Genomic DNA, 15,846 nt, shown 5'->3' with positions numbered 1-15,846 from the left:
AGGGTCTCAATGGATATTTTCCCTACATATTTAAGGTGCAAGTCAATTTTGATGTGCTAATTTTCATCTGTAGGAAATTTGATGTGAGAGGCTAATCTAGTCAATGTAAATGTCACTTTTAAGGGATGCTGGATGAGTGACTGATATCAAAAATAATATGCACTACCTTGCTGGATAAATTGGATTGCAATGATATGGACAAAAATCTACTGTACCTTGGATTTTCCTTTTGGTGAGTAGTACAACCCTGATGCTCTCAGCAAACAATAATATTTCTTCCATGATTTCTTGCCTTCAGTCTTCAAGAAAAGAGGCCCTTCTAACTCAGGAACATGATTGAAGGAGGAAAAGAATTCATCAATTAAAGCTTGCTTGGATTTCTCTGCAAACTCTGTAGCAGCCTGAGATGTGTTACTTGACAATAAAAAGTGCTGTGGAAGAGAGTAACAAATAAGACACATTATTGTTAAAAGTCAAGAATTTCACATTGTTAAAAGATTTACCTTTTTGTTTAGACACTATGCCTATGGACAATATTGAGGTAATTTTATATTGAGGTTATTTTGTAAAACTGGTTGACTGCTATAATCATTATGTTCTATTTTGTGTTCTATTTGGTTAATTGCTGTTTTTCTGAGTTTCATTTCTTTATAACATCACATAGGTGCAATCTATTCCAATCAGGCCAAACAAGTGAAATTTAGATACATGCAAAAATAGGGAGCAACTCCTCAAAATTTAAAATACACAGGAATTTGAAAAACTAAGTATGCTAGAGATGCCAGGATTTCACCAATAGATAATAATGTATAGCAATTAGCTTTGGCAATAATTGCATAAGTATTTGTCATTTGGTGACTATTCATACCGTGCCCCTAATTCTGCAAATTGCAATGAATTAGCCTTGAAAGTCACTAAACAGATTGAGCAATTGTCCTTGTACTAATTGCCTTTTCCAACCTGCACTGAACTATTTTCTTGACACTGTAATTAGGGAATTATGTGTCATATATAATGTCCCCAATTACTCTTGACTTTCTTTAAGAGCTGTCACAAATCACCAGATAAATATGCTTATTGCCCTATTATAGAATATATCATAATTTATGATTTCAACTTTATATCCCCTCATTCATAATCAAATCAAAGCAAAGGAAAGAGTGGAAATATTAGCAAAACTAGATTTAGGTAAAAAGTAGTGAGATACTAATGGTCAAACCTGAGAAATTAGGATGAAATAAAATAAACTAAACTTAACTATGAAGTCGTGCTGAGAACATGGTTGCAATTTTGATCTGAATCGTAATATCAAAAAGTAGTGCCTGACCCTATAAACTCCTAAATTGACATTTTAACCTCTGGCAATGATCAGTTTTTTAGGTACAAAGAACGGCTTATCAGATTCTTTATTCTATCTTTTTTCACTCCATAAATGGCTTGCCTCAATACAGTTCTTCATAGCTTTAGTCTTGATTACTGACAATGGCTTATTAAAAGCTGTGTACTATCAAGACAGGTGTCAAGTGTTAAATTGTTCATGTCAATCTCTTAAGGTGTCAAGTACAGGAACATTTAATTACACTCAGGAACATGAAGGAAACAAGGCTAAGATCCAATGTCTAGGTTAACTTAGTTAGTCTAGTGTGTCATGGACAAGGTAATTGCTTGCCTCATTCTCATCCTAATATAATTGGTACATTGTTACACGGAAAATGATGAGCTTGATTTGACTAAATCTAAAGACTACCTTGGGATGAACTTGGCAAGGGGAGGGAGGACTTGTATTTCAGGTATTATAAGGAATTTCACAAAGTACCCAAAGCAAGTATTTTTACTTAGTGTAAAATGGACCAAAACAAGTATTACACGGTTGTTTTCTTAAGGGTATCCATAACGAATGGAGGCTGTTAGCGATCAATCAAGACACCTGAAGGCAAACCAGTTTTTTAGTTGAATTTCACGCTAATTTCACCTGACAATTTCGGCATCTAGATGCAGAGTTAGTTAGTAATCCTTTTCGAGTAACATCTGTGCGACTATGGTAGGCCTACCCTTTTTTCTCTATTTTTGATATCCTAAACGAGATACATGCCTATCCATGGAAAAATACCCTTTTCCATATTTTTTTGGACGTAGGTGATATACAATTTGAAATACAGCCCTCCCCATGATCTTGAATTAAATAAGGAGGTGATTTAGTCTGATTAAACTTGGTTTCAGCTTGCAACAATTAAAATCTTCACCATTTTCTTCAAAGTAGGCTTCATAATATTTGCATCATGAAGAAAATAAAGCAAAACATAATCCGAATGATGTTAATTGATTGAAGACCGATTCATACAACATATGTTCAAATTAGGTTTTGTTTGTTTGTTGACAAGAAAAACATCCAATATTCCGTATCAACATTATTTTCGCCATTCATTAGCTCAGTTGATATAAAACTAATCCAATCTAGTCCTAATACAAAACAAAAAAATATGCCATCTGAATCATCTTAAGTTATATTTTTTTAAACAAAGTTGTTCCATGTTCTTGAGCTCTTATTGGGCTATTCTATTGGAAACCCATCTGAATGGGTGACTCCATTTGAAATCTTCACTCCCTGTGTGGGAGATTAACGTCATGTCGTCCATAGAGGGTGTATGGATGTCAACTGGAATAGCTCACTTTAAGGTCTGTTGCCTCTCAGTACACCTGCAATGACATTTACCAACATAACCAACCTGGACAAATCTCAGTATGTAGTCACATACTGCCTGTGTCAACTCAAACACACATTGTGTTGACTCTTTCTCCTTAGTATAAACACCAGTTTTAATTATATCCCACAACTGATTGATGACTTATAAACATGTAAGGCTCTTGTAAATAGGAATGGAGAACATGCTCTCTCTATCAGCCCTAAAGCCTCTCTACCTATATGCTCTGCCAGGTCTGAAATGAAATCGGAACCATCAAACCAAGTCTCAACAAGTTTTTTATAAGCACTGTGAAACATAATGATCTTACATGCTTGGAACCATGTTTCACTTCAAAGGGTTACAGCCTGTTACTCCTAATTTACAGTTAAAAATACATCCTGGAAGTTCAAGGTTTCTGTTTGCATTTTAAATTGTCTTGAAAATCAAATACGCATATCATATTTACGGTTAATAACAGAATATTACGAGAAATTAGGCATCAAGTTATGTCTGCTGAGATGGTAATGTGTCTAATGCATGAATCCCCCACAGGGATGATTGCTTTTGACAACATTATTTTCCAGCAATAGTGCATTGATTTGTTTTCAATTCTCAAGGAATTAGTAATATGGAGCTTTTAATAATTTATGCATCAAAGAACATAAATTTTGCTATTTTATATCAAACTTGTACTTTAAACTGTTTGATGCATCCACTCCCCCTAAATGAATTAATCTTACATGAGGTACACATGTTTGAGAGTACTGTGAGCAGTGAACAGAGTGCAACAAGACACTTTGCCTAGTTTTTTAACATCGTTTCTGATCGACTACTCAGTTGTAAGGTCTTCTTATTTCCAAGAGTAGAGCTTGCTTATAGATTATTTCATGTGCAACATTTATATTCTTGTTAACCAATGCTGTTGAAAACAGTTTGATTGCTTTGCTTTACAACCAGAGATATCGTACACTTCCCATAATGTATTGCTCCCATTTCAATTTGCTGAACTGATTTGCTATCTAGTGCAACATGGGTCGATAGTGATGAAATGTACCTCAATGAACAGGGCACATCCAGATCTTGCAAATTATGTTTATTTCTTGATTATCAACCGATGTTTGACCATCTATTCTCAAAATGAAAACAAAGGGAGCCTGTGTAATATAATGGGAGTGTTATTTGATGAAATGAGGTGATATATCATGTTGCAAAGGATTCTGGGAATGGTCAGACATCTTCTCTGCTTTACAACCATAGCCACAGAAGACGAAACTGAAATCAGATTCTACTGCATGGGCCTCACAAACCTATTCAATTGTGAATCATTGATTGTTTCTTGTGTCAATAAACCTATGACACACCAAGTGACTTGTAAATTGCCATGTTGTTAACATGGGCCTCATTCAGTTCCTATTGGCAATATGTGTCCTTCACTCACCCAACAGCTATGAACATTGAACAGAATGTCGCTGGGTCTCGCTTTAATTGAATATGCTGTGTGAACATTTTTTTATTACAGTTGAGGATGCTGTAAAGCACTATATGATTGGTAAGGATAAGTAAGTACCGTCAGATCATGAAGTGAATATATCATCACATTGGGACATTAATTTGTCTGCTGCTACTATTAAGCTTTAAACTTCATCCTTAGGTTAGAAATGACATTGATAATATACCACCCATCAAAAGCATGCCAAAGGTATGCTTCACAATTGCAGTACCATAAGCATGTTCATCAATTTCAAATACATTGCCTACTTGCAGAATGAAATTTCACTTGTTTTCACTGGTTTTGAATCCTATTGTCCTCATTAATTAATAGGCCTATATATTGTAATTCGCCTCAACTTCGGAAGTGATGTAAGTGTGCATTTTGCTCATCATAGTAGTAAATCACATGCAAAAGGTTACTTGTGCAGAGTGTACACACACGTACTTGAGGTGCACAGTAAAGAACAACCTGTGGGAGGACACTTGAGCCTGACATTAGAAAGAGATATAAGATGATGAGGCTAACATCTAATCATAACAAAGAAAGACACCATAAATCTGGAGTGCAATGGTTCCATTCCAACTGGTTTTGATTTGATCCCAAGCTTCCTGCTCTGCTTAAACTTACCATAGGATTAAATTGTCACATGTTCTGAACTTAATAATTACAAAGTAACTTATGGGCAATTAATACATTTATCAAGCCATCTCTTGTTTCTTGTAAGACTTGTCACCAAATGGCACCTTCCTTTGAACATCAGTGATTAGCAAGGTCTTTATATCTTACTGACCTGTGGATTTTTAAATAGTGCATATTTCTCCCTCCTTTCTGCAAATAGCAGCCTGTTGTTGGTATCCCTGGTCCAATTTGCCATCACATCTGTCACAAGATGCTCATGGTCTTCTACTACTCTCTCTGCAAATACAATATGACAATTCAACATACACAGTTATTATCTGTTGCAAGGTTTCTATTATGCATTAACCATCGCATATATGCGCAAAGTCAAGCATGTGCATAGGACCTTGTGGAAAATAATATGTGCTGGACAGTTAACACTATGCTTAATTTGTAAAAGGTAATCTGCAAAATATTATAATTCCCTGAAACTATTTGTGATGCAATCAGATCTAACCACCCTAAAGGCAGCAATTATAAAATTGAGATACAGGCAAAAATAGGAAGCATCAGAAAATGGGCATTACAAAGGTTCAGAATAACTTTGCAATACAGTAAACGTTCGCTTAATGGCACACCTGGACTCTTTGGCCTTGGGGTAAATTTCATGTACAAATAGAGAGCTCCCTCCTCTAAAAATTGCAACAAGAATTAAGGGCATGTGCCCTTATTTGCTGCTGGGATTTTTATGGGAGGGCACTTTAGTTTGTGTCTAAAATTCCATTTCTGACAAGGGAGCCCATAGCGCCATTAGGCGAACGTTTACGGTATGCTTATTGTAAGGATTTTACTGAGTCTGTTGATGATAATTAAAATCTTTTTCAGAGTCTTGTTTGATTTGTAAGTTGATTTTAAATATTGCCTCCTTGTCTGCAAGCGGAGCGGCACATCGCTGAGCGACAGCGGCATGAGTCTGAAAGCCACTCTTGCCACTAAGCACCGCTCCAAAATCATATTTTGTTCGTCAGAGCGGCACCGCTCCGAGTTGATTTGAATTCAACTTCCAGCCGTGCTGCCACCTCGGCAAAGCTGTGGAGTGATTGATATATTGGCTTTCCGCTGGTCACCGCTACGCTAGTGTTTCTGGTGCGACTGCGCAGTGAAGTAAAATCATCTTCAGAGCGGCAAAGCAGCAAAAGGCAGGAAAGTATGAAACCAGCATAAGCATCTTGATTTTGGTCATGCCTGAATTTATTCACTTTTATTTACATGATTAAAAAATTTGTTGGCAGTAATTAAACACTGCTGCTATAAGAGTACATTTGATTGCCTAAACTCTTGTTTACCACAAGTTTGGTGGTGATGTAGACGAGTATTTTGTTGGTTACAGCATCTAACTGCGCACATAAAGTAATCACTTGACTTGCCGTGAAAACGTAAAGCGTTGACATCACTACCAAACATTGAGGTGAACCACAGTATAGTAATTTGTCCCTCCAATGCTGTAACTACTGATATCTTTGCAATTCCTGCATATTGACAACCCTTAGATAACTACAGACCATCCCTTTGTATATAACGACTATAGAGGATGCATCATCAAATGATTAGCAGTGCAAAGATCATTGCGCCATGGTCACTACACATACACATACTTGGTGAATTTCATAGGGCACTTCATTGGATTATATTCGCCCTTTGTACTGATCCGCCATCTTGTTACCAAAACGAGGTTGTCCCTGCAAATGGATGCGCAAAAAGTGTATTTTTGTTTCTCTTGCTTTTCTAGCAACGCACCAGAAGGCTTTTGCAAAGCGTACGCAGCAAGTGAATCACATGTTTGACAGGCGTACGCACTCGCAATACGCACTTTACAGGTAGAAACTTGAGATGACTTCGGCGAATAGAGATGGTTTATAGTACTGAAGTAATTGTCAGTACGTGGATATCACATAGATATGATATTACTATGTGCCATATATCCTACCCATATAGAGATCTGGTATTTGCTCTACAACAGAATAATCTGGCTTCTCATCAAAATGGTTCTTCTCAACCAATGTGTGTACTACAGCCCTTGTTGACATCGTCTCATCCACAAAGATTGTCTTGGCGCTGTTGTCTTCTGTGAACACTTTCACTATTAACTGAATGGAATCAAATATCATATTCAAGGTTAGGCTAACTTTATTAATAATTTGAAAATATTTTTATCAAAGGAACATTTTTATAACTTATTAGCAGTCACAAATGCACCAGTCTCAGCACTGTTAACAGTTGAAGTCCCTAATAATGACTTGGAGTCGGAGAATACACGATAGGAATATCAAATATATCAAATAAAGTATATTGGACCTGCCTGTTGTCTATCACAAGGTAGAGGATAGTAAAAACAAAAAATGCCTATCGTTCATTCTCATTCTTAGTCAGTTAAATATTATTTTAATAACTTAAACAGTTTTATTTAACAAAAATTAAGCTACCATCATGAAAACTCCCCTTTTCTGAAATGAACAAAACTTGTATACCATTTTAGTTGCGCAAGAGGATCACATTCTGCTTACCTTTTGTACCCGTGCTTTTTTAAGTTTTTCTAACGCAATCTTGATCTTTTCTGCTTTAAGTTTGGCCTGTTTCTCATCCTCTGTTAATGTTGTGTCGTTCATCAATTGAGTTTCAAAATCCTTTAGTTTCACCCTCACACTTTGTGATAACTGTAAAAGAAAGCAACATGAATAAGTTGTGGGATAGGCTTTTACAACGGCAGTTCATAACAATTGGTTAAGTTTTTAGCGGGTACGCCGTCAGACAAGTTTAGAACTGCCAAGCTCTGACTTCTTCAGGACAAAGTACCTAAGAATGAGACATGACTACTGACTGAAGACTGCCCCTTGTCAACAGAGAACAAGCAGACCTCGCCTATCTGCTAATGTAAAAGGTTTGGCATACAATGATATTATTTACTACTCTTATACTTGACAGGTATAAAGCACATCAATATTCAACTTAAAGTCAGTTTCTAAAAAAAGAGTAAGGTGGATGGCCGTGACTGATTCAATCAATATGCCAGTGCTGGTTGAGTGCTCATAATATAAGTGCAGACATGACCTGTGCCAGACAGGCTAGGTCAAGTGATCTGATTCTGATATGAACCCATTCTTTAATAATAAAAAAACTCGCTTTTAAAATGATACCTGTACCAAAATTAAAATAAATAAAATACAGTTCATGATATTCTACACATATAGCAGCCCACAAACTAGGTCCAGAAGATAAAGATTGGCTGGGTGTGATTCAAAGCTTGTGAAATATCCTGAAAGTAGTAGAAAATCTTGAAAAACTGTGTGAAATTGGGCCAAAATACCCTAAAACGGGCTGAAAATCGTTACAGTTGCGTAAATTTTGAAATCGGGAAAAATCCTAAAGAATCACACCCCTGGATTGACATGTTCAGTATACTGGGTATGATTTATGAAAAGACTTTCAAATAAACACATTGTTCAATGATTTCCTGATGTTTTAACTTACAGGTGATGTGGCGCCACCACTTTCTTGCCCTAAATGTGTACCAGTCGGTGATGATACCAATTTGCCAGGTGCTTCTGCTGGAGGAGGACTTGACGGAGGGTTTATCGTCAACGTCAAAGGTGGTCCTGATCTTGTCGGTGTACCTTTCTCATCTGATGATGGCTTTGGTGCCACTGGTGGCGGAGGAGATACAGCTGGTTTGGGTTTCACTGGTGGGGGTGGTGCTTGTTTTGATTCTTGTGGCGGTGGCCGTGGCTCAAAATTTGGAGGTGGTCCTACATTTGGAACCCATGGCCCATCATCAGCCATACTAGCATCTTGTGATGGTGGAGGTGGAGGTGGTAGAGGTTCACTGCTACCATCTACAGCATCAGTTGGGGGAGGTGGTGGTGGCAAGTCCTGGTCCTCCTCACCCTCTACCGGTGCTGGTGGAGGATAAGGAGGAGGAGGAGGTGACATTTGCTGTGATGTGGGTGAAGCTGCTTTTGGTTTGGGTTTAACTGCTGGAGGTGCTGGTTTGCCCAAGTCTGAATAGCTAGGAAACATGGGGACAGAGTTTGAGTTCTGTGCATCAAAGTCTGTTGAATCTGTTTTGACATTAAGACTCTGCTCCATCTTGCATAGGTCACCCAATAATGCATCAAGGTCGACATCTTGTGTTTCTGTAGCAGAAAGAAAGAAAGAGATCAAAAATAAGTAGTCAGTATAAGCAATCCAATACATTGAACGGCCGTTAAACATCACAACTTTTAGCACATATTGTTTGTAAAAAGTTGGAATCTTCAATATAAATTGATTTTAACATGCTTGGGTATTGAACAGCAACGCTCTTGGAAATCAGAGTGTTCTAAGCCATATCTTTGATGGATAAGATTAATGTTAGTATCAAGTTTGTTAAACATGTTAATGACTGTATCGTACAATAACAATTACAGGTGCAATAAGTAAACTCTAAAACATAAATGAGTAAAAACAAAACACAAATTTATACTATGAAGTTAGTAGTTACAGACAAAACTAAATTGAAAGAATCTGTAATATTTCAAAATATTGTCTCATTTCTTGACAAACCAGAGGATTACCATACACAACACAGTACTTGACAACATATGACACCCTTGCATCACTTCTAAAAATAACTAGAAATATACCACTCTACCCGCAGCTAAATATAACCCTTACTTAATCCGAGTCAGGTGAAAACAAAGTTTTCTCTTGTGCACCATGTGGCCATGCAACAAACTCTTAAATTGAATAATAGGTTTAGATACCTAATACAGCCTAAGACAAGTGTAGGTTGTGTTCTAATCCAATTGATTCAAGTGAAATGAAGAGTAATTGATTGGATCTAGTGTGTCTGGTCTTCGATGGTTCCCAGTCCCAGTCATATCCATGATATAAACAGTGTGTTTCATCTTAGATGGTTCCTACAGATATCAAAGCTTAACTTTGATTTTAGGACATGATATACTTAGGATTGCCAGAGTCGCAATTTGGTAGCCCAATTGGGCGACTTTTGAAGATGGTTCCTACAGATATCAAAGCTTAACGTTTTATTTTAGGACATGATATACTTAGGGCTGCCAAAGCCGCAAGTTTGTAGCCCAATTGGGTGACTTTTGAAGATGGTTCCTACAGATATCAAAGCTTAACATTTGATTTTTGGACATGATATACTTAGGGCTTGATATACTTAGGCAGGGTTACGCAAAGCCGCAATTTGGTAGCCCAATTGGGCGACTTTTAAAGTTTTTCCTCCAAGATTTTTGAACATTTCCCCGTCTCATAAAAACCAATGGTTAAAAGAAAAATTGGGCGACTTTTCAACATTTGCTCCTGTGGCTTCTGGTAGTTTTCTACCTCATTGCAACCAACGGTTAACAGAAAAATGGGGCGACTTTTTGATGACTTGACCGGTGTTATGGGCTGAAAATTGTTGGCAACCCTGGACATAATATGAGCTAGGAGCTACATTGTATCCAGTCTGTTGAGATTTGGACGTAGTTAACCTTTGGTTTCTATACACAGTTTATCTGGTGGGATATCTTGTACCTATTTCCTCAGGATACAATCTATAAAACCAATGAGGAGTCTATGGAATAGTGATATTTTGCAGTAATCCTTGTGATCCACAGCGGCAGACAAATTCACAATAACTGGGAGTGTCTGCTTTCTATATGACATTAAACAGACAAACATGACAATGTGAGCGAAGAAATCTGGTACAAACCTTTAGCATACAAGAGTGTTTGCTTTATAAAGTGCATTTGTGTTCTAAATCAAATATAAGTGAAAGGTGTTTAAGGTGGTATTGGATGCATTTTCTAGAAATTAGAAAATGCTTTGAGCATGTTTTAAACAGATTAATTGAGTAGGGTAAAGGACACTGATTAATATGCCTTTTGTTTGGAGCAAATCGGACACACGGTTTCCAAAATACATCAATTTATATTTTCTTTGTATCCTATTGTTTTTGTCAATAATCAATATAGTTAATGAGCTAAAAGGACTGGAAAGGCTCATTAATATGTAATGTTTGCCAATATTTTGCTAAAACCAATGCATAAATGTTCAGGGTACTTTTATTTTGCATACTTTTGCCCTGAAGCTTGGTCAAAGTGTTTCTAATATGTTCTAATGTATTATATACTGAAGCCGCCCTCTAATTTGCATATTTGCATAATTAATGAGCTAATTTGCATAAATGCTTCTTAATTATGTAAATATGCAAATTAGGGCGGCTTCACTATATAATACATTAGAACATATTAGAAACACTTTGACCAAGTTTCAGGGCAAAATTATGCAAAATAAAAGAACCCTGAACATTTATGCATGGATTTTTAGCAAAATATTGGCAAAAATTATATGTAAATGAGCTTCTCCAGTCATTTTAGCTCATTAACTTGATCGATTATTGATAAAAACAATAAGATACAAAGAAAATATAAATTGATATATTTTGATAACCGTATGTCCGATTGACTCAAACAAAAGGCATATTGATCAGTGTACTTTGCTCTACTCAATTAATCTGTTTAAAACATGTTTAGAACACTTTTATAATGCCTCCATAACCACCTTAATTTGCAGCACTCAATTTCATTTTTTATTAAATGTCAAACAAATTTTCTGTATCATAGGTGCATGTGAATGAAAATGCTTGTATACATGCATGCATACGTCCAACCAGGGAGGGAGAAAAAGAGACATCCCCTACCCACAAACTTACTCATATTCACCAGCAACCGTAGACCCATCAGACATGCATTTACTCCCTGAAACTGTGGATTTTCATTCACAAATCTGATGATTTATCCCCAAACCATGGACCTGACATTATACCTCGATTAGGGGATCCTCTGGAATAGGTGTTGTAACCGTGGACATCAGCACAGTGTTTATGTGTCCCCCTTTTATGAGCTGAAATTCATACAAAAGCTCATGGTTGCGTTGCAAACAGGCAACCCCCCCCCACTCTACCTATAGCACCACCTATTAGCCCTTACTGTCAGACTCACAAGACAGCGGCTAGCCGTCATCGTCCATGATTATCTCAAGCCAAAACCTGGTAGACAGAAGAAGTCTAATTACTATCTACCTACTAATGTAGTACTTCTTCAGTATATATAATGATGGAAGCTTTGTTTGGGTTTTACTTACAAAGAGTGATATTAATTGTAACAACATCTGTGGTACAGATGTACAAGACTTGGTGTTGACCATGATGGCGCTGCACGCGTAATTTCTTTCTGCAACCATAATGGGCCGCAATGCGATAACACATAGTACATACATGTAATTATAGGCCTATGAGGCTAGATATAACACGAGTTTATTACCATTATTATTTCCTCTTACTTAATAAAATAAAAAGAACTCGATAGAATTAAAATTCTACAACGGTTTACCTGGGGTTCGAACCCACAATCTATGTACCCATAGTCTAATGCCTACACGACTGTGCTATGATTCGTTGTGCCAGAAAGGTGTTTGTTTATGATACTTATTGATTACGGAATAAAGTGCATACACACAATATACTATTACTAGTATATTAGTACTAATAAATACGAATATAATCCTAACCCTAACCCTAAACCCTAACCCTAACCCCTAACCCTAACCATAAGACCCTAACCCTAAGACCCTAACCCTGACAATAATGAACCTTGCCTCGGACTATGCGGTTAGTGATACATTGCGGCCCATTATGGTTGCAGAAAGAAATTAAGCGCGCTGCACTATTTCAACCACTGAACAGATTCAACACTTGACAACACTGTTGTTTTTATAAGACACAAAGATTGTCCTATGAAAATAATTATGGGCACTGTTTTGGTTACAATGCCACACTTATAGCATCAAATCTTGGACTTTAATGTTGTCTACATTTACTTGTGGCTTTGTATAGGCAAATCAGTATAAAGAGACCTATTTGATATTAAACATTAATTTCAGAAGTGCGCATGACTCCCCATTTTTGTTACACTCCCAGACCGGGGTGGGGTCAATATTGAGATTTACATCCTGTGCGGTCCTTAAGACCCCTATTTTTTATCCATCACCATAAAGACCCCATAGTAGGTACTATTTGCACCCCAAAGCCAAGACTACCTTTTTAAAACAAAATCGAAAGACCCATCCACAAAATTTTACACTATTTTTTAGTATAAATTTCCAAAAGAAAGATCCACTTTTCCAAATTTCTCACTTGTGACTTGATATCATGATATAAATATCCAAAAACAGGCCCCCAATTTCTCCCCTGTACGACACCTATCAGACCCGATACACCCCCATATTTAAAGTGGCTGCATATTCCTTACAAGACTAATATTAATAAAAGGCCAAAATGTGTACATCTTTATGAACTTTCTATTTGAAAAAAAAAAACCAGTGTCTGTTATTTTCGTTGATCAGGAGTAGGAATTATACAAGTCCATAAAACTGAATTCAGCTAATCAAGACAAAATAATTCATTACTGAACTCCTGAATCCAAATCACAGCCATTATTCAATTTATGTAAAATGTTTCTGAAACTTAATATTGGTCACCATGTATTCCTACCTTACCTGCCAATTTTCATCACCAAAGACTTGTTTCCCTGTGCACTCATCAGTAAAGCATTGTGTAATTATTTATTCAAAAATGTAATTTCCCCACAAATTCAGATGCCCTGTCACCAGTCTCAGTATATCTAGTCTCATAGCATTTTCAATTTTGTCTCATAAATTTCACTGGGAAATAATTCAATTTCCACAATCTCCATCCTAACTTTGCACATTATCGGATGATTTAATTTGATATTACTTCACTAGTTTGTTTTGGCTTAATGAAATATTTGTATAATTTGAAAGATATCCCATGAGTTTGTGATACTATCCCTTTGAGGATGAAATGCTTGAAATTAAACATTTGAAATGTCAACTTGCAAGTTGAGAAAACTATGAAATACATTAGAAAACACTCAGCATCTACTGCATGGATGGGGCAAGCTATACAGCACACTGAATCCGAATCAGTATGGTACTTAACATATTAATTCTAGATCAATGCAATTCGCCAGTGAAGTGGTTGTATAACTCCTTGGTAACTGGATCTCGCACCTTTTGGAATTGATAATACATGCCATAGACTTTGCGTTGTGATCCTTTCGATCGTGGTGCAGAAATCGAAAGTGTGATCCAGTTGACATAGTGATAATTGGATTACATGTAACACTTCGCTGGCGAATACACATTGAGACTGTCTACTGAAGTATGCTGTTACTAAATGCACCATGCACAAATGCACCACTCCAAATAGGCATGTAGTACATTGATGTGCACCAATGCAGATCTACTTCCTCTGTGTGAATTACCACATCTCCCTCCACGGAAGTCCATCAGGCCATTCACCTCATAAGAAATCTTTAACAATCCAGTGAAATCCTGCCATATTTTGAGACTGTCATAGCAAATCACATGGGTGATGAATTAAAACCTCAGCCATATATCTCAATCAAATCCTAGCTGCTTCCAATTCAATTCAAATCTGTCATGATAACACAAGCTTTACATTGGAGTGGCATGTTGTTTACTAAGAATGCAATCATATGTTGAAAAATAATCAAAATAATACATAAATAATAATAAATCAGCTTGTCTGGTATAGGAAATTAAACATAGTAACACATGTTTACTGTATGATCAGTTGTTTTACAATAAAAATGTAACATATGTTCAAAATCTTCACACTATTGTAAAGGGGCATGGTCCAATCTTTTTATGTTCTGTAGCTCTACCCTTAAAACAATAATGTTTCCAAATTTTTAGTTTGCGATTTTAATATGACAAGCAAAGATGTGTATAGTAATGCCCCATAGGATAGTACATGCACTTCCAGTGTGGTTACCACAATTCACCACATTTTTGTTCATATCATCTAACCAAAACATATCGCAGGCATTAAATTTTACTGGAGAAATAAGACAATGTGAGCTTTCTTCTGATACCAAAATCTCAGTTTTGAAGCAGGAAAATGGGGACAAGGCTGTCAATTGGGTTACACATCAGTAAGTTTTGAAGAAAAGGCAAAAAAAACCTGTTCAAATTTATATTGCATTTGTGGTATCTTTTGCATTTCATTGTTTTCCGCAACAAAGGTATACTCATATCTCAGGAACTGTTAATCCAATATCATTGGTGGAAATTTGTGTACATCGAAAATAATTACCATATTCGATTTCAACCTAGTTATAGCACCCACTGTGAATTTTTCCAACTTCTAAGGGCTCTGTCTTACACTTTTAGCATGAAATTGGGCAAAAATAATGACTTAAATTACAGGGAAATCATCTGAACTGCAATGACTGAGACATTTGCTCCACACACTTCCTATATCCCGAATAACAACATTGTTTCTGTATGGAAATGACAAAGTGTACATTAATAAGCACCCCTAGAAATGAGTTCCAATACCAAGGAGCACTGTAGTATTCATGACGCCTGGGTCATGCGATGCTACGCAGCTCGATCGAGCGAATGTGTCAATCAAGACCCCACTTCCTTGTTATGCTATAATAAACAGCGCCAAATCCACAGACTTGCATATAGTTCTAACCCAAACTTAAGGATGACAGATCAGGATAACACCATACATTTAAACAAATTTGCAGAGTTCCGTTCACAAATTAAGCGTACTGCTAACCATCCAGCGTGAATTATTTTGCACAAGGTCCTATGCACACGCTTGATACGTAAACACAAGGACTAATGCTTAAATAGGCCATTAAAAACATTATAGACAGGCATTTTTGATTGCACATGATGCCATGCCCAGCAATTTTCTACCAGATAGGACAACTGTATTTTGAGGTTTGACTGAACTTTTTCTTTTTCAATGAAAATTTTTTTAAAAGAAAGAAAATGCTTTCTAGGATTTAGGTCAGCATGCCAAACATCAGATATGCATACTGCACATATTACTTGAATTTCTTGGCATGCTGTCATATGTCAAAATTTTAATGATTGGAATTTCCT

General features: G+C 36.6%; 1 protein-coding gene across 7 annotated transcripts in view; it reads right to left on the bottom strand.

Moving 5' to 3' along the window:
* Nucleotides 1-15,846, bottom strand: part of LOC140151439 (uncharacterized) — a 174,621-nt gene that overhangs the window by 33,853 nt on the left and 124,922 nt on the right. For all 7 annotated transcript variants that reach the window (XM_072173788.1, XM_072173789.1, XM_072173783.1 and 4 more), the window contains 5 exons: nucleotides 8,323-8,984; nucleotides 7,359-7,508; nucleotides 6,782-6,941; nucleotides 4,967-5,091; nucleotides 216-431 (listed from right to left, as the gene is read on the bottom strand). In XM_072173788.1, the coding sequence (XP_072029889.1) occupies nucleotides 216-431; nucleotides 4,967-5,091; nucleotides 6,782-6,941; nucleotides 7,359-7,508; nucleotides 8,323-8,984 (1,313 nt within the window). The remainder of the gene's footprint in view (nucleotides 1-215; nucleotides 432-4,966; nucleotides 5,092-6,781; nucleotides 6,942-7,358; nucleotides 7,509-8,322; nucleotides 8,985-15,846) is intronic.

The sequence above is a fragment of the Amphiura filiformis genome, chromosome 4 (assembly GCF_039555335.1).
Source record: "Amphiura filiformis chromosome 4, Afil_fr2py, whole genome shotgun sequence".
Taxonomy (NCBI): domain Eukaryota; kingdom Metazoa; phylum Echinodermata; class Ophiuroidea; order Amphilepidida; family Amphiuridae; genus Amphiura; species Amphiura filiformis.
Note: the sequence above shows the minus strand (reverse complement) of the source record. Positions and strands in the feature narration are given on the sequence as shown.